The sequence below is a fragment of the Spermophilus citellus genome, assembly GCF_964194105.1.
Source record: "Spermophilus citellus genome assembly, chromosome: 2".
Taxonomy (NCBI): domain Eukaryota; kingdom Metazoa; phylum Chordata; class Mammalia; order Rodentia; family Sciuridae; genus Spermophilus; species Spermophilus citellus.
In genome coordinates, this window is record NC_138183.1 from 224,147,907 (window position 1) to 224,170,189 (window position 22,283).

The following is a 22,283-nucleotide window of genomic DNA, read 5'->3' on the forward strand; positions in this document are numbered from 1 at the left end:
TGAACCAAAGAGAGTATTTTCAACTGTCAGGCATTTAAAATAGAAATGCCCTGTGTTAGAGATGATGTGGAAAAACAATCACTCATATTAGTTATAGGAGTGTAGGTTATTAAAACACTCCAGGAAAGGGTATCAAGTTATGGCATACATTATCTTTATTTCATCATACCATTCCTAGGAATTTAAAAAGAAATAATAAAATAGCAAACATGTATATATAATAATGATTATTAGCCAGGCATGGTGGCACACAACTGTAATCCCAGCAACTTTAGAGACTGAAGCAGAAGGATCAGAAATATGAGGCCAGCCTGAGCAATTTAGTGAGATCCTGACTAAAAATTTTAAAAGGGCTGGGGTTACAGCTAGATGGTAGAGCACTTGCCTAGCCTGTGTGAGGCCCTGGATTCAATTTCTAGCACCAAAAAAAAGAAAAAAAGAAAGAAAGAATGATAATGATAATCATAATCATAGCTATGTGTGTCATATTGAAAATCTGTAAACAGTCTCCAATATCAACAAATGCATCCAAAGAGTATATTACCTTGCATGCCAATGAAGAGATTTAAAAAATAGATCATTAAACAAAATTTAAAATATAATGCATGACATATACTGTAGAAAGTGGTCTTTATGGATATGAATCAGTAGTCTAATAGTAATTATGTCTGCATGTTAGCATTCTGGGTGACATTTTGCTTTGCTTTTTTTTAAAAAAAGTATAGTTAAACATGAAGGCTTTTTCATTAGACAGTCTGTTGAATACTAGCTGTATGCATTGCTTCACCTCTCTGGACCCTTGTTTCTTAGGCTGTAAAATTGGGGTGCTAATGGAAATTACTTTATAGGTAGAGGCCCTTTTATTTCATAATGAAAACATAGCAATTAGTACACAATGGCTGGCACAGTTTTAAAGGCTTAGTAAATTTGGGAAACAATCATTGTTATTATTTCTGTTTCTACATTTGAAATTCATTATAAATAATATGTATCTTTGTTAAATCACTGAAACTATTTTTATTCTTGGGGAAAAATATAATAACTTGGGAATATTTTTTCATTTGGATACAATCAGCTCTTTTCCCTATCCCATTTCTTTCATTTAAGAAAAATATATTTGAGCCTGGCACATTGGCACATGCTTGTAATCCCAGCAGCTCAGGAGGATGAGGAGGGAGGATTATGAGTTCAAAGCCAGTCTCATTAAAAGTCATGGGCTAAGCATCTCAGTGAGACCCTGTCTCTAAATAAAATACAAGATAGGGTTGGGGATGTGACTCAGTGGTTGAGTGTCCCTGGGTTCAACCCCCAGTACCCACCTCCCTAAAAAAATAAGAAAGAAAGAAAGAAAAATATATTTGAATTATCAATTCTCCTTAGATATAGGCCCCTAAATGAGCAGTCACCATATTCCCTGTCCCTCCCAACCTAACTTAACTCACTTCTGCAAGTGGATTAAAGGACACAATCACAAATATCCTGGCCACTCACTCGGTAATTGTAGGTGACAATGTTGTGTTAATTCCCTACCTTCTTACCTCTTCAAGTACATACCTTGGTTCATCTAGTCTTTCATTCTTACCTCCATCCATCCTACAATTGGAGCATTACCATGTTATATTTATCATAGGGCAGGGGCGGGGGAGGTGATAATAGTTAATAATTATTAAGCACTGACTTTCTGTCACTTATTGTTCTTAACATATTATATTTGTTATTTCATTTAGTTCTTATAAAAATTCTATGAAGTTAGTAATATTATCCCAATTTTAAAAGGAGAGAAATAGATACAACAGGTTTAACTTGTTTATTTAAAATCATACAGGGACTAAATCTCAAGGGACCCTCAGTAGCCAATATAATCTTGAGGAAAGATTGAAGGCCTCATATTTCCTGATTTCAAAATACATTACACAGATGCAGTAATTAAAACAGTATGGTATAAATAGTGTGGGATAAAATTCTATTTTAAATAAAAATAGTATGAGATAAAGACAGACATAGATATCCAAACTAATGGAATAAAATAGAGAACCAAGAAGTACATTCTTATATGTATGGTCAAATAATCTTTAATAAGGGTTCCCCATTTCACTCAAAGGGAAAGGACAGTCTTCAACAAACAGCTGAAAAAAAACAGGATGCAAAAGAAGGACAATGGATTATTATCTTAAGTAATATCAAAAAATTAACTCAAAATGGATTGAAGACCTAAACATAAGACTCAAAACTATTAAAATACTGAAAGAAAACATAAAGGAAAATCTTTATGACATTATGACATTGGATTTTTTTTTTTTAAAGAGAGAGTGAGAGAGAGGGGGACAGAGAGAGAGAGAGAGAATTTTAATATTTATTTATCTTTTCTTAGTTCTCGGCGGACACAACATCTTTGTTTGTATGTGGTGCTGAGGATCGAACCCGGGCCGCACGCACGCCAGGCGAGCGCGCTACCGCTTGAGCCACATCCCCAGCCCCATATGACATTGGATTTTATAATTGTTTCTTGGATATGACACCAAAAGCACAGGGAACTAAAGCAAAAATAGACAAATAGAACTACATGACAATTTAAGCTTATGTGCATCAGAGGACATACTCAACAGAGTAAAAAGGCAACCTAAGGAATGGGAGAATATACATACACAGAAGGTTATATTCAAAAAAATATAAATAACTCTACAACTCAACCACACACACACACACACACACACATACACACACAACAAACTGATTAAAAAGTAGGCAAAATATTTGTATAAACATCTCTCCAGAGATAATGTATAGATGGCCAAAAATCATAGGAAAAGATGCTCAGCTGCTCCAGATCAATAGTCATTAGAGAAACACAAGTCAAACTTTGAAACATGATCTCACCACTACATCATGATGATTGTCTTCTAGAAACAACAACAACAATAAAAACAGAAAATCACAAGTTTAGGTGAGGATGTAGAAAACTTGGAACTCTTGTACACCGTTGATAGATTGTAAAAGAGTACAACTACTATGGAAAACAGTGTGGCAGTTCCTCAGAAAAGTTAAGAACAGATTTATCATATGACCCACCAGTAATGATTCTGGATATGTATATATATCAAAGAATTGAAAGAAGGGCCATAAAGGGTTATTTACACAGTCATGTGTAGAATAATAATGTTCATAGCAGCATTATTCACACTAGCCAAGAGGAAGCAGCCCAAAAGTGTACCCAGCTGATTAATGGGTAAACAAAATTGGATATACTCATGAACATATACACATACAATGGAATGTTATTCAGCTTTGAAAAGGAAGGTATATGGATCATCCTTGAAAACATTATCCTAAGTGAAATAAACCAGTAACAAAAAGACAAGTTTTGTATAATTCTACTCATATAGGATATCTAAAGTAATTAAATTCATAGAAATAGAAAGTAAAATGGCAGTTATGAGGAGTTGCAGGGAGGGGGAGGTAGGGAGTCATTTTTCAATGAATATAGTTTCAGTTTCTCAGTATGAAAAAATTCTGAAGGTCTACTTTACAACAGTGTGAATATACTTAACACTACTGAACTATACACTTAGAAATCATTGAGATAGAATATATTTATGTTATGTGTTCTTACCATAATTAAAAAGAAAAAAGATCACATTGAAAATATTTCTGTATTTTATGGGGCTGGGATTGTGGCTCAGTGGTAGAGCGCTTGCCTGATGTGTGTGTGAGGCACTGGGTTTGATTCTCAGCACCATGTATAAATAAATGAATAAAATAAAGGTCTATCAATAACTAAAAAAATATTTTTTAACAAATCTATCTGTATCTTAATAACAACAAATAAACCCCAAATATGCATTTTAAATTTTGAATATAAAGGAATATTCAAAGTAAAATAACAAAGATACACCAAGCCAAAATGAAAACAAACTGCAAAAACACAATGAGATGATATCATTTCACCACCATCTTAGGAAAACTACAATCAAAAATCAGGCAGAAAAAAATAAATAAATAAAAACAAAAGTCAGATAATAACAAGTGTTGATAAGGATGTAGAAAAATCAAAATTCTGTTATACTAATGTGAATGTTAACATAATGTCTTCAAAAAATAGTCTCTCATATTCCCAAAAACTTAAATATTGAGTTTTCATTTGACTCAGCAGTTCCTCTCCTAGATATATGTCCAGAAGTATGTCCTCAAGCAATACCTGTACAAAATACTCATAGCATTATTCATAGTAACCCAGAAGTAGAAACAACCCAAATGCCAATCAACTGAAGCATGGATAAACAAAGTATTATAAACCCATACAATAGACCACTACACCACCATAAAAAGGAACAAAGAACCATATATGTTGCAACAAAGATGAATCTTTAAACATGGTAAATAACAGAAACTAGTTTTCTTAGTCTGTTTTTGCAATTATAATAGAATACCATACACTTGGTAACTTATATACAATAGAAATGTATTTCTCATGGTTCTGGAAGCTGGGCAGTGCAAGATCAAGGTGTCATCAGGTTTTGTGTCTGTTAAAGTAAGTTTCTGCTTCCAAGATGGAGCCTTGAATAGCATTCCTCCTGAGGGGAGGAATGCTGTTTTTCACAAAGCAGAACTGCAGAAGAGCCATGCAAAGAGAGGACTAAACTCATCCTTTTTGTTCTGGCACCAATCCCACCCATGATAATGGAGCCCTAATGGCATAATCACCTCCTAAATATTTCATCTCTTATTACTGTTAGTGGCAATTAAATTTTAACATTAGTTTTGGAGAAGATAGGCATTCAAACCATAGCTCATAAGACAACATTTTGTATAATTTCATTTACATGAAAGTATAGGATATGCCAGTAGATAGAGACAGATAGGGCCTGGGGAAGCTGGGATAATTGGGGAAAGATATTATACTAATGAATTTGAGATTCCTTTTGAATGGATGAAAATATTCTAAAATTGTAGTTGCATAATTCTGTCGGTATACTGAAACCAACAAATTGTACATTCTCAAGTGGGTGAATTATATGGTATCTGAGTTCTGTCTTAAAATTGTTAAACTTACAAAATTATATACGTATGAGATTAGTTAGTGGAGATCATTGGTTACCACAATAAAAGTAGTCTTAATGGGATGATGGTAGTGAAATCGTAGCTGGAATGTGTTTAAATGAAAATGTAAGGAGAGGATTGACTGAGGACACCAAACACTGGGAAAGTTAAGGTGTTTGGGTGCAGAGAAATAGAGTAATAGGTGGCAGAGAAACTGGGATCAGGAGGTGTTTTTAATTTTTTTTTTTTTTTTTTTTTGGTACCAGGGATTGAATTCAAGGGTACTCGACCCCTGAGCCACATCCCCAGCCCTATTTTGTATTTTATTTAGAGACAGGGTCTCACTTTTGCTGAGGATGGCTTTGAATTTGCCGTCCTCCTATTTCACCCTTCAGAGCCTCTGGGATTACAGGCATGCACCACGGCACCTTGGCTGTTTTTTAATTTTTGAAAGAGATAACAATATGTTTATATATTTATAGGAAATATTCAATAGAAGGGAAAAGTTATTAACACAGGAGAGAGAAGGGAGAACTACTGGAGTGACATCCTATGGCTTAGTTATAGGCGTTTAGATATTTCACATATGGCAGCATGTGAGAAGACAATGTGTATGAGTGCACAGGCTGATGGATAATATCTTAGTCCCTTTGGGCTGCTCCAATAAAATACCATAAACTAGATAGTTTGTAAATAACAGAAATTTATTTTTCACAATTCTGGAGGCTTGGAAGTCTAAGTCAAGAGTGCCAAAGAGGCGCTTGATGTTCAGTGTTCATGAATTAAAGCCGGGTGCTGGGCTCAAAATGGGGTTGCTTCCCTCCCCCCAACTTTATTAACCAAAAAGTGTATATATAAGACTTGGCCTTGAACTTCTGGATTCCTGGGCTCAAGTAATCCTCCTGCCTTAGCCTCCTGAGTGCTGGAACTACAGACCTGACTGGTAATTCTCAAAACTGTAAAAGTCATCAAAACAAATCCTGAGAGACGGTCGCTGCCGCATTTGCGCACGGGCAGCTGGTTGCCGCTGCGGCCGCCTGGAATTGTGGGGTTTGTGTCTGCCCCTCGGCTGCCGTGCTGGAAGCCGAAGACAGAGGACTATCAGCATTCGGTGAACTGATCTCTACATATAGATACTTTTCTCTCCACAAATAATCTGCCCCTTCTGTCTTGTGAGGGGAAATAATGATAGAAACTGAAGGAAGAATCTGAGATGCATACAAAAAAATTCTGAATTGAACCCAAGGCGGCGGCAGCGGCGGCGGCAGCGGCAGCAGCGGCCCCTCCTCACCCGAACATCAGGGCCCTCCAGACCCAGGCGCCCCAACAATGATCACTAGGCAATGCTGAGCTGACGGGGATCTGGGGCGAACAGTCTGGGCCTCTCAGAACACACACTGAGCCCGGATCGGCTGAATTCAAGCTCACCTGCTTCCCGAAGACAAACAGCTGTGACTCAGCATTAATCCATCCGGCTGAAACAACTGGTCAGCCCTTCTCATCCTACAGAGGTAAATGCCTACCGAGCCTTCATAAGTAGTGGCCACAGGTTTGAAACGGGGCTTGGGAGAGACAGTAAGGACACACCCATTGCATTGGTCGCCCGGCAAAGGGAAACGAACTGACGCCATTTGCAAGAGACACCACTATGGCAGAGAACTGACTTCATCAGACTGCGGCGGAGGAGATAACTTCATTGAAACCTGCGGCAACAGGTGTGTAATCCCCTAGCCTTCCCTCTCCACACATCGGGGAAACCTTAAGGGCCCCCCCCAGCTCTCCCGTGAGTGCGACAGCCAGCCCGAGGGAATCAGAGGTGGCGCGGGACCCGCGGCGCGGAACTACGTTCCCACCAGGGCTGACTGCTGAGGTCTCTTGCACCAGCTACTGGGGGAGTGGCTACCGGAGGGCAAGTAAAATTCGCTGAGGATTCTCAGCCCCAAGCTCTACAAACTTAGGGTCTGAGGGAATGGCAAACTGGAAGAGTGTGCCCAGTCATTCATGAAAACAGGGCTCCTGGGAGCAGCAGACCTAGCGTGTACCCAGTATTGTGATGAGCGGCACCCCTGAGAGGGGCCTGGCTAGAGGAAAAGTGGGAAGTGACTAGACACAAGAGGAGGCCCTAGACACTCAGGATTGGTGACTCGCCCAGTCTGGGAGGAGCTGCTGCACAGTGATTGGTTCCCGCGTATTGACAGGAGAAACTTGGCCTGGTGGGCACAGCGCCACCTACTGGAAGAGAAGTTAATCAAACTCTAAGACTGCATTTATTAGTTTTTTTTTTTTTCCTTTTTTTCTCTTTTTTTTGATTTGGGTTTTTCTTTCATTTTCATTTTTCTTTCTTGTTTTTTTTTAATTTTTTTTTACAATTTTTTTTAATTTTTTTTCTTCTAATTTTAATTTTAATTTTTTTTATTATTATTACTTTTTTAAAAATTTTTTTTTTCATTTCCTATTTTTTTCTTCTTTTGTCTTTTCATTTTTCTTATCCCCCCTTCCTTGAATTCTACCTGCTTACTCTCATTCTCTTTAGTGACTTCTTCCCTTCCCTTCTAATACCTTTCCTCCCAAGCATCAAATAAATTTATAGGAGTAAACAGTAACCCAGCAGTCAAACAGAACAAGAAGTAACATGAGCAGCTTCAAAAAGCAAGGAAGAAAAGGAGTACAAACAAGGCAGGACAGCCTAAATATTCAGGAGGACCTAGAGTAATCAGAAAAATGGTCATATAAAGAACTCAAGGAACACCTTAGACAGATGGAATGGAACCTTAAAGAGGATACAAGACAGCAAATTCAAGCAGCAAAAGAACACATTGAGAATGAATTACATAAACAGATAAAAGAAGAAGTTAAGCATCTTTATCAGGAGATAGAGATTATAAAAAATAATCAAACAATAATTCTAGAAATGAAGGAAATGATAAACCAAATTAAAAACTCAATTGAGAGTATCACTAACAGAGTGGAGCAAGTAGAAGCCAGAACGTCAGATAATGAAGACAAAATATATCATCTTGAAAAGAGTCTAGCCAACTCAGAAAGGCTGGTAAAAAATCACGAGAAAAACATCCAAGAGTTATGGGATAACATAAAAAAACCAACCTTACGAGTCATCAGGATAGAAGAAGGTACAGAGATTCAAACCAAGGGAATGAGTAACCTGCTGAATGAAATAATTACAAAAAACTTTCCAGAAATAACAAAGGAAACAGATATACAAATTGAAGATGCATACAGGACACCAAGCACACAAAATCACAGTAGACCAACGCCAAGACACATTGTTATGAAGATATCCAATATACAGAACAAAGAGAAAATATTAAAAGCTACAAGAGAAAGGAGACAGATTACATTCAGGGGTAAACCAATAAGGTTAACAACGGATTTTTCATCACAGACACTGAAAGCAAGAAGGTCATGGAACAATGTAATTCAAACACTGAAAGACAATGGATGCCAATCAAGAATTCTGTATCCAGCAAAATTAAGCTTCAGGTATGACAACAAAATAAAAATCTTTCATGATAAATAAAAGTTAAAAGAATTTGCAGCCAGAAAACCAGCATTGCAAAGCATTTTGAGCAAAACACTACACGAGAAAGAAATGAAAAACAATAACCAAAACCATCAGTGGGAAGTACCTCAGTAAAGACAGAGGGCGAGGGGAAAGATAATAATAGAGAAACAAACTAAATTTTTTTTAAAAAAAGGATAAACAGGGGCTGGGGATGTGGCTCAAGCGGTAGCGCGCTCGCCTGGCATGCATGCGACACAGCTTCGATCCTCAGCACCATATACCAACAAAGATGTTGTGTCCGCCGAAAACTAAAAAATAAATATAAAAAAAAAGGATAAACAATCAAACATGGATGAAAGTACAAACCATATATCAATAGTAACTCTGAATGTTAATGGCTTAAACTCTCCAATAAAGAGACATAGGCTGTTATCATGGATTAAAAAAACAAATCCAACAATATGCTGCCTCCAGGAGACACATCTGATTGGAAAAGACATACACAGGCTGAAGGTGAAAGGATGGGAAAAAATATACCACGCACACAGTCCTCGTAAGCAAGCAGGGGTGGCCATCCTCATATCGAATAAAATCGACTTCAAGACTAAGTTAATCAAAAGGGATAAAGAAGGTCATTATATACTGTTAAAAGGAACCATTCACCAACAAGACATAACAATTATCAATATTTATGCACCAAATAATAGTGCTGCGACATTCATAAAACAAATTCTCCTCAAGTTCAAGAATCAAATAGACCACAACACAATAATTATGGGTGACTTCAACACACCTCTCTCACCATTGGACAGATCCTCCAAACAAAAGTTGAATAAAGAAACTATAGAACTCAATATCACAATCAAAAACCTAGACTTAACTGACATATATAGAATATATCAACCATCATCAAATGGATATACTTTTTTCTCAGCAGCACATGGATCCTTCTCAAAAATAGACCATATATTATGCCATAGGGCAACCCTCAGTAAATATAAAGGGGTGGAGATAATACCATGCATTTTATCTGATCATAGTGGAATGAAACTGGAAATCAATGATAAAAGAAGGAAGGAAAAATCCTACATCACATGGAAAATGAACAATATGTTACTGAACGCTCAATGGGTTACAGAAGACATAAAGGAGGAAATCTAAAATTCTTAGAGATAAAAGAAAATACAGACACAACATATCGTAATCTATGGGACACAATGAAAGCAGTTTTAAGAGGAAAATTCATTGCCTGGGGGTCATTCCTCAAAAAAAGAAAAAAACCAACAAATAAATGAGCTCACACTTCATCTCAAAGCCGTAGAAAAGGAACAGCAAAACAACAGCAAATGTAGCAGAAGGCAAGAAATAATTAAAATCAGAGCGGAAATCAATGAAATTGAAACAAAAGACACTATTGAAAAAATTAACAAAACTAAAAGTTGGTTCTTCGAAAAAATAAATAAGATCGACAGACCTTTAGCCATGCTAACGAAGAGAAGAAGAGAGAGAACTCAAATTACTAACATACAGGATGAAAAAGGCAATATCACAACAGATGCTACAGAAATACAGAAGACAATTAGAAATTATTTTGAAAACCTATATTCCAATAAAATAGAAGATAGTGAAGATTTTCGATAAATTTCTTAAGTCATATGATTTGCCCAGACTGAGCCAGGAGGATACACACAATTTGAACCGACCAATATCAATGGATGAAACTGAAGAAGCCATCAAAAGACTACCAACCAAGAAAAGCCCAGGACCAGATGGGTATACAGCGGAGTTTTACAAAACCTTTAAAGAAGAATTAATACCAATACTTTTCAAGTTATTTCAGGAAATAGAAAAAGAGGAAGCTCTTCCAAATTCATTCTATGAGGCCAACATCACCCTGATTCCGAAACCAGACAAAGACACCTCAAAGAAAGAAAACTACAGACCAATATCTCTAATGAACTTAGATGCAAAAATCCTCAATAAAATTCTGGCGAATCGAATACAAAAACACATCAAAAAAATTGTGCACCATGATCAAGTAGGATTCATCCCTGGGATGCAAGGATGGTTCAACATACGGAAATCAATACATGTTATTCACCACATCAATAGACTTAAAGATAAGAACCATATGGTCATCTCTATAGATGCAGAGAAAGCATTCGAAAAAGTACAGCATCCCTTTATGTTCAAAACATTAGAAAAACTAGGGATAACAGGAACTTACCTTGACATTGTAAAAGCTATCTATGCTAAGCCTCAGGCTAGCATCATTCTGAATGGACAAAAGTTGAAGGCATTCCCTCTAAAATCCGGAACAAGACAGGGATGCCCTCTATCACCACTTCTATTCAATATAGTTCTCGAAACACTGGCCAGAGCAATTAGACAGACGAAAGAAATTAAAGGCATAAAAATTGGAAAAGAAGAACTTAAATTATCACTATTTGCAGATGACATGATTCTATACCTAGAACACCCAAAAGGGTCTACAAAGAAACTACTAGAACTAATAAATGAATTCAGCAAAGTGGCAGGATATAAAATCAACACGCATAAATCACAGGCATTTCTGTATATCAGCGACAAAACTTCTGAAACGGAAATGAGGAAAAACACTCCATTCACAATATCCCCCCCAAAAATAAAATACTTGGGAATCAACCTAACAAAAGAGGTGAAAGATTTATACAATGAAAACTACAGAATCCTAAAGAGAGAAGTAGAAGAAGATCTTAAAAGATGGAAAAACATACCCTGTTCATGGATAGGCAGAACTAACATCACCAAAATGGCGATATTACCAAAAGTTCTCTATAGGTTTAATGCAATGCCAATCAAAATCCCAATGGCATTTCTTGTAGAAATAGATAAAGCAATCATGAAATTCATATGAAAAAATAAAAGACCCAGAATAGCAAAAGCAATTCTAAGCAGGAAGTGTGAATCAGGCGGTATAGCGATACCAGATTTCAAACTATATTACAGAGCAATACTGACAAAAACAGCATGGTACTGGTACCAAAACAGGCAGGTGGACCAATGGTATAGAATAGAGGATACAGAGACTAATCCACAAAGTTACAACTATCTTATATTTGATAAAGGGGCTAAAAGCATGCAATGGAGGAAGGATAGCATCTTCAACAAATGGTGCTGGGAAAACTGGAAATCCATATACAACAAAATGAAACTGAATCCCTTTCTCTCGCCATGCACAAAAGTTAACTCAAAATGGATCAAGGAGCTTGATATCAAATCAGAGACTCTGCGTCTGATAGAAGAAAAAGTTGGCTCTGATCTACATACTGTGGGATCGGGCTCCAAATTCCTTAATACGACACCCATAGCACAAGAGTTAATAACAAGAATCAACAAATGGGACTTAATTAAACTTAAAAGTTTTTTTCTCAGCAAGAGAATCAATAAGAGAGGTAAATAGGGAGCCTACATCCTGGGAACAAATTTTTACTCCTCACACTTCAGATAGAGCCCTAATATCCAGAGTATACAAAGAACTCAAAAAATTAGACAATAAGATAACAAATAACCCAATCAACAAATGGGCCAAGGACCTGAACAGACACTTTTCAGAGGAGGACATACAATCAATCAACAAGTACATGAAAAACTGCTCACCATCGCTAGCAGTCAGAGAAATGCAAATCAGAACCACCCTAAGATACCATCTCACTCCAGTAAGATTGGTAGCCACTATGAAGTCAAACAACAAGTGCTGGCGAGGATGTGGAGAAAAGGGTACACTTGTACATTGCTGGTGGGACTGCAAATTGGTGCGGCCAATTTCGAAAGCAGTTTGGAGATTCCTGGGAAAGCTGGGAATGGAACCACCATTTGACCCTGCTATTGCCCTTCTCGGACTATTCCCTGAAGACCTTAAAAGAGCATGCTACAGGGATACTGCCACATCGATGTTCATAGCAGCACAATTCACAATAGCTAGACTGTGGAACCAACCCAGATGCCCTTCAATAGATGAATGGATAAAAAAATGTGGCATCTATACACAATGGAGTACTATGCAGCAATAAAAAATGACAAAATCATAGAATTTGCAGGGAAATGGATGGCACTAGAACAGATTATGCTTAGTGAAGCTAGCCAATCCCTAAAAAACAAATACCAAATGTCTTCTTTGATATAATGAGAGCAACTATGAACAGAGCAGGGAGGAAGAGTAGGAAGAAAAGATTAACATTAAACAGAGACATGAGATGGGAGGGAAAGGGAGAGAAAAGGGAAATTGCATGGAAATGAAGGGAGACCCTCATTGCTATACAAAATTACATATAAGAGGTTGTGAGGGGAATGGGAAAATAAAGAAGGAGAGAAATGAATTACAGTAGATGGGGTAGAGAGAGAAGATGGGAGGGGAGGGGAGGGGGGATAGTAGGGGATAGGAAAGGTAGCAGAATACAACAATTACTAATAGGGCATTATGTAAAATTGTGGATGTGTAACCGACGTGATTCTGCAATCTGCATTTGGGGTAAAATTGGGGGTTCATAACCCACTTTAATCTAATGTATGAAATATGATATATCAAGAGCTTTGTAATGTTGTGAACAACCAATAAAAAAAAAAAAAAACAAATCCTGAGAAACGTCTAAAAGGTGCCTAGGAAGATGATGTTTGGGAATAGAAAAAGAACTTAAGGTAAAAACTGAGGAAATCTGAACATAAAGTATGGACTTTAGTTAATAATTAGACATCAAGTTTTGTGCATATCCAAATATAGCATATATTGCATATCCAATATAATGAATCCCACTATACTTACCATGCACTAATAAAATTAATTAGTTTTAAAAGATATCAATATTGGTTCATTAATAGTGAAAAATGTACTATGTATTACTAATAGTGGCACAAATGTACCATTTATTATAATAATATGTGAATAGTTGGGAAGACTGAGGGGTACATGGAAGCTCTGTGCTATCTTCACAATTTTATAAATCTAAAATTTCTAAAATTAAAAGTTTGCTTTTAAAAAGTAAAAAAAAAAAAAAAGAAAAAAAAAAGAAAGAGAATCCAAGAAACTGAAAGGCTAGAGTATTAGAAAGATTTGTAATAGCCCTGAATCACAACAGTAAAGAGGAGTTGTAAGAGACATAATCTAATGACTAATTTACATTAGTAATGAACGTAAGTCAGAATAATACAAGCTGAATTATTTTCTTGAAGGGTCATTGCTTCTCCTGGTCAGACAGTGGATTTATTAGCCTAAACATGTAGTTTATATATCCTCATTTTTAAAAAATATTTATCAGTTTTGGTTCAAATATCTCTGCTAGTCATTGTTCTCCTTTATGCCCGTGCATACATTCTTAGATTCTCCATGTCCTTCTCTTAAGTTGAGCTTCTTTGGTAAAGAGAATCTAACTTGATGTTAGGTAAAAAGCATAAAAGAAGAAAAATCAGAGTAAATGATAGCCTTCAGGGTAATAGTAATGAAAAATTTTAACTTGAAAATTACTTGTGAACAGACTTCACAATGTCTATAGTCACATGCAAATTATATGCTAATATATCTTTAGCTTAGCAAACTATTTTATACAGTTAGTTGAGACGCTGGATATTGTGCCTACTTCCTTACAAGTATATCTCACTATTTGCTGTACATAGATGAATTCTTGAAATATACATGCAACTAGAATTCTGGTGATACAAATAATATTTCTCATTTATTTTCATAATAAAGTAAAAATTATTCATATTTATTTTAAATTAATCCTAACTAGGAATGATATAGTAGTTAAATATTCAAATCAGTGCTGGGGATGTGGCTCAAGTGGTAGCGTGCTCTCCTGGCATGCATACGGCCTGGGTTCAATCCTCAGCACCACATACAAACAAAGATTTTGTGTCCGCCGAGAACTAAAAAATAAATATTAAAAATTCTCTCTCTCTCTCTCTCTCTCTCTCTCTCTCTCTCTCTCTCTCTCTTTAAAAAAAAATAAATAAATATTCAAATCAGAAGTTCTTATTTTTAAAGACCCAGCAACAAATGATTTTAATGAGAAACATCATTCTTGGATCATATAATTTTAAAGTCAGAATAGACAACAGAGATCATTTACTTGACATAACTTTATAATTGAAAAAATTTAGAAGACCAGAGTAGAAAATTTAAAGAAATTGTGTGCCTCACATCACACAATTAGCTACATTTATTGGCACAGGTAGGACTAGTAACCCAGATCTTCAGCGTAATTTCTATCATGCAATACTGGTAGCTGGTTATGTATTTATAAATCTGCAGTGTTCAACACCGTGGGGTTTTTTACACATTTTGTTCCAAATTAATACAACTAAGGTCCATTTGTAAAAGCTTCAAAGATACAAATAAAAGAGAAATTTCTTCCTAAAGTTATACACCAAATGCTTCATTTGGCATGTTGAATGAAGCCATGTTCAGACTTCCTATAAGCCCCATTAGTATATTTGAACCCATAGACTTCACTGAATTTAAATCTCATTCTTAGGTTTTATCTCAGTGTAGTCAAAAGAGCAAATAAATTGAAGTTTTAGAAAAATTAAATTTTAAGTGACACTTCTATCACTTAATTGTTGTATAGTCTTGGACAGATCCCTAATGAGTCTTAATTTTTTCAATTATAAAATGGGATAAGGGTTATACTTAACTCACAATGTTATTATATTCATTACGTGTGACTCTGATGCCAAAGTTTTTTGAGTATTTACTGTGTATCAAACATTATCAGTTGATTTAACTAAAATCAATTAGTCTTGTTTTAAAAAATAACCCAAAGGTCTCTTTATACACTTATCAACTAGTTATTTTAATTTCATATACATAATTTTTATAATTTATATTTTCACAGACAAAACTTGACACCTGTTACCCAAGTTGTTAAAACCTTTTTTAACTAAAGATAATTTCAACTGCCTGATATTTTAAAGGTAAAAATTAGACTTCTAGTTATTATTTTTATATTCTTTGTAGTGTGATAATTTTAAAGATAGATTGTACAATCTCAAATTATAACATAAAAGTTAAAATCACTTGAAATCAGGTAATATAGCATACACAATTAAAAATGTACTGCCTTACAGCAGGTTTGAAAAACTTAGATTAACCTAAACTTTGTTAAATATTTGGAAACATTAAAAATCAGCTAGTGTCATATTTGTAACCGAGTTTCCCTCTTGCCAATTTCTTTTGCTAGACTAATTAACACACACACACACACACAAATGTTGTTAAAATTAAATAATTTTAATAAGAAAGCCAAAATATTCGATGAAAATAGAAGATATTTATTTTCTAAAAAATATATTATTGTAAGTATAAATGCAAGAATAGGTGGTGATTAAGAGTACTTAGTATTTTCATACCAAATCATGTAAATGATTTTAGTTTTAAATGATTAAATACTATGTATATAAAAATTAAAAATTAATATTCCCAATTAATATACCTAAATGTATTGACTTTTCCCTTTTCTGTTAAAGAATTCTCAGTTTATTTAATACATTGAAATTATATTTTCTGAAGAAAAGGTCTCCAAAATTCTTTTTTTTAATTTGTTCTTTTTAAATATACATGACAATAGAGTGTATTTTGACATAGTATACATTCATGGAGTATAACTTCTCTTTTATTTTATCAAAGTATTTATTTTCCTTAAACTCTAATTAGTTGCAGAAATTTATTATTTATAAGTTCAAAGAATTGTTGACAATTTGATTGTTTTGTGTCAATGCTAAATAAGGAAAGCAATTAAGATGTATTATCTTTATGTCTTCATTTTTGTTCTCACGTGAAAGAACCTCCCTATTTTCCACAGTAAATGAAACAATCAGCAGAGTGAAGATATAGTCTTATGGATGGGAGAAAATATGTCTGTTAAGAGGTTAAAACCCGTGAATTGTGCTGCTATGAACATCGATGTAGCAGTGTCCCTGTAGCATGCTCTTATTAGGTCTTTAGGGAATAGACTGAGAAGGGGAATAGCTGGGTCAAATGGTGGTTCCATTCCCAGCTTTCCAAGAAATCTCCATACTGCTTTCCAAATTGGCTGCACCAATTTGCAGTCCCACCAACAATGGACAAGTGTACCCTTTTCCCCGCATCCTCGCCAGCACTTGTTGTTGTTGGACTTCATAATGGCTGCCAATCTTACTGGAGTGAGATGGTATCTTAGGGTGGTTTTGATTTGCATTTCTCTGACTGCTAGCGATGGTGAGCATTTTTTCATGTACTTGTTAATTGATTGTATGTCCTCCTCTGAGAAGTGTCTGTTCAGGTCCTTGGCCCATTTGTTGATTGGGTTGTTTGTTATCTTATTATCTAATTTTTTGAGTTCTTTGTATACTCTGGATATTAGGGCTCTATCTGAAGTGTGAGGAGTAAAAATTTGTTCCCAGGATGTAGGCTCCCTATTTACCTCTCTTATTGTTTCTCTTGCTGAGAAAAAAACTTTTAAGTTTAATTAAGTCCCATTTGTTGATTCTTGTTATTAACTCTTGTGCTATGGGTGTCGTATTAAGGAATTTGGAGCCCGACCCCACAATATGTAGATCAGAGCCAACTTTTTCTTCTATCAGACGCAGAGTCTCTGATTTGATATCAAGCTCCTTGATCCATTTTGAGTTAACTTTTGTGCATGGCGAGAGAAAGGGATTCAGTTTCATTTTGATGCAAATGGATTTCCAGTTTTCCCAGCACCATGTTGAAGATGCTATCCTTCCTCCATTGCATGCTTTTAGCCCCTTTATCAAATATAAGATAGTTGTAGTTTTGTGGATTGGTTACTGTGTCCTCTATTCTGTACCATTGGTCCACCCGCCTGTTTTGGTACCAGTACCATGCTGTTTTTGTTACTATTGCTCTGTAGTATAGTTTGAAGTCTGGTATCGCTATACCGCCTGATTCACACTTCCTGCTTAGCATTGTTTTTGCTATTCTGGGTCTTTTATTATTCCATATGAATTTCATGATTGTTTTATCTATTTGTACAAGAAATGCTGTTGGGATTTTGATTGGGATATCATTGAACTTATAGAGAACTTTTGGTAATATCGCCATTTTGATGATGTTAGTTCTGCCTATCCATGAACAGGGAATCTTTTTCCATCTTCTGAGGTCTTCTTCTATATCTCTCTTTAGGGTTCTGTAGTTTTCATTATATAGGTCTTTCACCTCTTTTGTTAGGTTAATTCCCAAGTATTTTATTTTTTGGGGGGATATTGTGAATGGAGTAGTTGTCCTCATTTCCGTTTCAGAGGATTTGTCGCTGATATACAAGAATGCATTTGATTTATGCATGTTGATTTTATATCCTACCACTTTGCTGAATTCATTTATTAGCTCTAATAGTTTCTTTGTAGACCCTTTTGGGTCTGTTAGATATAGAATCATATCATCTGCAAATAGCAAGATTGTGGAACCAACCTAGATGCCCTTCAATAGATGAATGGATAAAAAAAAAATGTGGCATTTGTACACAATGGAGTATTACTCTGCATTAAGAAATGACAAAATCATAGAATTTGAAGGGAAATGGATGGCATTAGAGCAGATTATGCTAAGCGAAGCTAGCCAATCCTTAAAAAACAAATGCCAAATGACTTCTTTGATATAAGGGGAGTAACCAAGGACAGGGTAGGGAGGAAGAGCTTGAGAAGAAGATTAACATTAAACAGGGATGATAGGTGGGAGGGAAAGGGAGAGAGAAGGGAAATGGCATGGAATTGGAAGGTGAGCCTCAGGGTCATACACAATTACATATAAGAGGAAAGGAGGGGTAAGAGAAAAATAATACAAGTGAAGAAATGATTTACAGTAGACGGGGTAGAGAGAGAAAAGGGGAGGGGAGGGGAGGGGAAGGGGGATAGTAGAGAATAGGATAAACAGCAGAATACATCAGTCACTAGAATGGCAATATGTAAATCAATGGAATTGTAACTGATGTGATGCAGCAATCGGTATATGGGGTAAAAATGGGAGTTCATAACCCACTTGAATCAAATTGTGAAATATGATATATTAAGAACTTTGTAATGTTTTGAACGACCAACAATTTAAAAAAAAAAGAGGTTAAAACCCAAAATATATTAGGAACTCAAACAACTCAATAAATGAGCAAATGAATAAAATAGACATTTCTCAAAAGAAGATATACAAATGGACAATAAGTTCATGAAAAAAATGATGCACATCATTAATCATGAAGGAAATGCAAATTAAAATCACAATGATATATCACTTTACACCTGTTAAAATGACTATTTTCAAAAAGATAGAAGATAGATATTGGCTAGAATATGAAGAAAAGGGAATTCTTGTAAGCCATTGGAGGGAAGATAAATTAATATATCTGCTATAGAAACCAGTATGAGGTTCCTCAAAATTTAAGAATAGAAATCCCACTTCTGGGTTTCTATCTAAAGGAAATTAAATTAGTAGGTTGAGGGGGATACATGTACTCCCATGTTCATTGCTGCATTATTCACAATAGCCACGACATGAAATCAACCTAAGTGTTCATCAACAGATGAACGAAGAAAATGTGGTGTGTATATACATACAAAACACATAATGGAATACTATTTAACCCTTGAAAAGAAGGAAATTCTATTATTAGCGACAAACTGAATGAAACTGGAGGACCTTATACTAAGTGAAATAAGCCAAGCACAGAAAGACAAATATTATAGGATCTCATATTATCATTATTATCATATGAAATAATAATGGTCTTGGACACATGTATTATTGGTGGATCAGGAGACATTGGGTTTATGTGCCTCCTTTAACCCACAGTGACATTCATCAAATGGTTGGCTGCAATTCATTTCACAATCTGGGACTTTGGGCAGATTTTACCCTCTGTGCAAAGTTAATTGACCCAGATAGCAATTGAATATAGCAGATTCAAACAGTAGCATTTGTGTTCTAAAACTTGAACTAGCCAAAATGTGTGTTAAGATATGAACTAGTCAAAAAATTGCCCTTGCAGAATATTATTTATAGAAATATTTCTTCACTCATGAAAGTCAAAAAATGTGTTCATGTGTTCTACTGTATTTTCACTGAAAATGGAGAAATAACTGTAATATCAAATCCCTCATTATTTGAAGCCATATTTGTTTTACACAGAAGAGAATTCTGTTCACTTGGTTTTCTTTTTTGTTTCTTAAGATAGATACCTTTAAGTTAGCTGCGGCTGATCAATAACTTATTTACACACTTTTCACACTAAGCAGTCTGGTATATATCCTAACTTTTAATATTCTTTACTGTTGAATGAATGCATACTTCAAATTATATTTCATTCTTTCTTTAGGGCATTTTTTTCTGCTTATGTGATTGATATATATAGGATTTCAGTAAAGCAAACAATTTTGTGTTTTTAAGGTTATGCACAGTTTTTATAGTACTATGCATACCAGAGTCTATGAATAGCTATGTTCCAAGCACATTCTTATTGTCATGACATTTGATGTTTAGCCAGAACACATAGGTTGTCCATTAGACAGAACCTTATCTTCAGTTAGTGTGAAGCAGATTTTTTTCATGCGTACTAAATTTTCTTTGAGATATTTTATAGTATTTGTAAAATATTTTTAAATGGTAATATTAATGCAATTTTCATGGGGGAAATAATTTATGTTCTTAAATTTACACAATTTTGTCTTCTTTTAACAAAGAAAGTGTATAAACAATAAATTTAGAAGAAATTATACTTGTCTTTATGTGGTTTTAAAATATCAAGTTTTTAAATTACTATTATTTCAGCAGTTTATTCTAAGAAAATTAAAACTTTGATGGAATATGAGCTCAGGTGATCAGAACATTGATTCAGGTGTACTTGGCATAGCAGTTCATTATCTATGTGTTAATTATGTATGATTACTCCTGAAAAGCTATAGTGGCTTCATCTTTTAGGTTGCTTCATTAAATCATTAATTTTCTTGGAGGTAACTAAGCCTGACATAATTAAGTCATCTCAGTCTCCACAGATTTTTATCTTCCCATGATGTCAGAAACACTGAGCAACTTAATATTATGTATTGATTTATATTTTAGGATTATTTAATACTAATTTGACACATTTTATTTATTTTTAAGTTATCTAATGAATATAAATATTTTAATTATTTACTGAATGTTTTAGTGTTGATTTTTTTTAGTTCCTATTAAAAAGCCCATTTATGTATTTGAGCTGCTTCTTACCAACAGTTCTTTGATTCATGGCTACACAAAGCTGCTTCAGTTCATCCAGAACACCATTTATGAGGAAGGATTTGATGGATCCAATCCCCAGGTATTGAATACTTTCAAAACCTTTTATATTCATGTATCTAATGTTTTTTTCAAAATCTTCAGGTTTGCACCTAGAAGGTCTTAGAAAAGAAACAACAGCAAACAATCTGTTTTCAAGCACAAAGAATGTAAATAAGCAGAGACAGACAGCCTTAGTTTGGCTGTTAATGTGTATTTAGAGTTTTAGCTAAATTCTCAGTGGATGCAAATAAGATATACACACACATTGTCAACACTAATTATTTTCAAATATCTGTTTATAGCTTCTGGGGTTAATAATAATTAGCTACATTTGAAAATTACTTTAAAATCTACAGGATCTGTACTTTTCTATCTAAATTTTTCATGTTTCTGTCATTCAGGCCTTAATTTTGAATTACCCTATATGTAAGAATTATCTCAAGATTTTATTTCTTCTTATATTGCACTTTGAGTTGTCTCATTGAATAAAAGATACATTTTTACTGCTGTATTAAAATATTTTATAGCTTAACTATTCTTTGTAGCTCCGATTTTTAAAAATTCTCCAAATTTCCACTAATAAAGATGTTCTGGTTAGTTAAACTTAAACAGAATGAGGAAATTTTTATTTCAAGATATCATGCCTTTCAAAATTTCTTCTCAGTGATTTTAATTGCATCTGCAACTAAAAGATTTATGTTATTACATTTACATTATTTTAGCAAAAGTATTTCCAAAGCACCATTGTTTTTATTGAAGAAAACAGAAAAGCTAAAAATCTTATTTTGGCATGCTCAGCTACATTGGCTACTAATTCATAGATTTTACAATGTCTTGTAAAACTTTATGGCTGTATTTAACAATTTATCTATGGCCAAAAATAATAATATTTTTAAATTTTGTTTTGATTGCTGATATAATAGTAGGCTAAAAACAGTTATGTATATTTGGGGAAGTACAGAAATTTATTTGTAGGTGCTTTCTCACATGTCAGTTTTTGTGATATCTTTAGTATTTAATACAATTTTATTTTGATCCTTGTTGCTCCATTTTTGGTTCTTGCTAAGATTTATGAGTACCATGTCTTCCCTTTGGTGCCAGTGCTCGTCTGGAGAGGTAAATTGGTCCCTGACAGACACCTCTCCCCACTTGCTGTGGTAACTATGGAAACAGGCATGTCATAACAGTTCCTATGGTACAGTGTGCAGAGCTGCTGCTCTTACAGGATGATGATACATCAGAGAGCAAGAAATTTTCTGGAATATAAAAAAGTAAAGGCAATAAATTGCAAAAGGAATTATGTACATGCGTACATACATATAGAGATACTTCCTAAGACTCCTTAACAAACAAGCTAGTCTTGGAATGGAATGAAATTTTTGTTTTCTTAATTATATATTTGGGTATTTAAAAAATGCCATTTTCAAGAAACAATAAATTTTTTAT

The 22,283-nt window shown here is 34.7% G+C and overlaps 1 protein-coding gene across 2 annotated transcripts in view; it reads left to right on the forward strand.

Moving 5' to 3' along the window:
• ELP4 (elongator acetyltransferase complex subunit 4) overlaps positions 1-22,283 on the forward strand; it is a 249,056-nt gene that overhangs the window by 85,305 nt on the left and 141,468 nt on the right. For both annotated transcript variants that reach the window (XM_081265001.1, XM_081265002.1), the window contains exon 6: positions 20,793-20,877. In XM_081265001.1, coding sequence (XP_081121127.1) covers positions 20,793-20,877 — 85 coding nt within the window. The remainder of the gene's footprint in view (positions 1-20,792; positions 20,878-22,283) is intronic.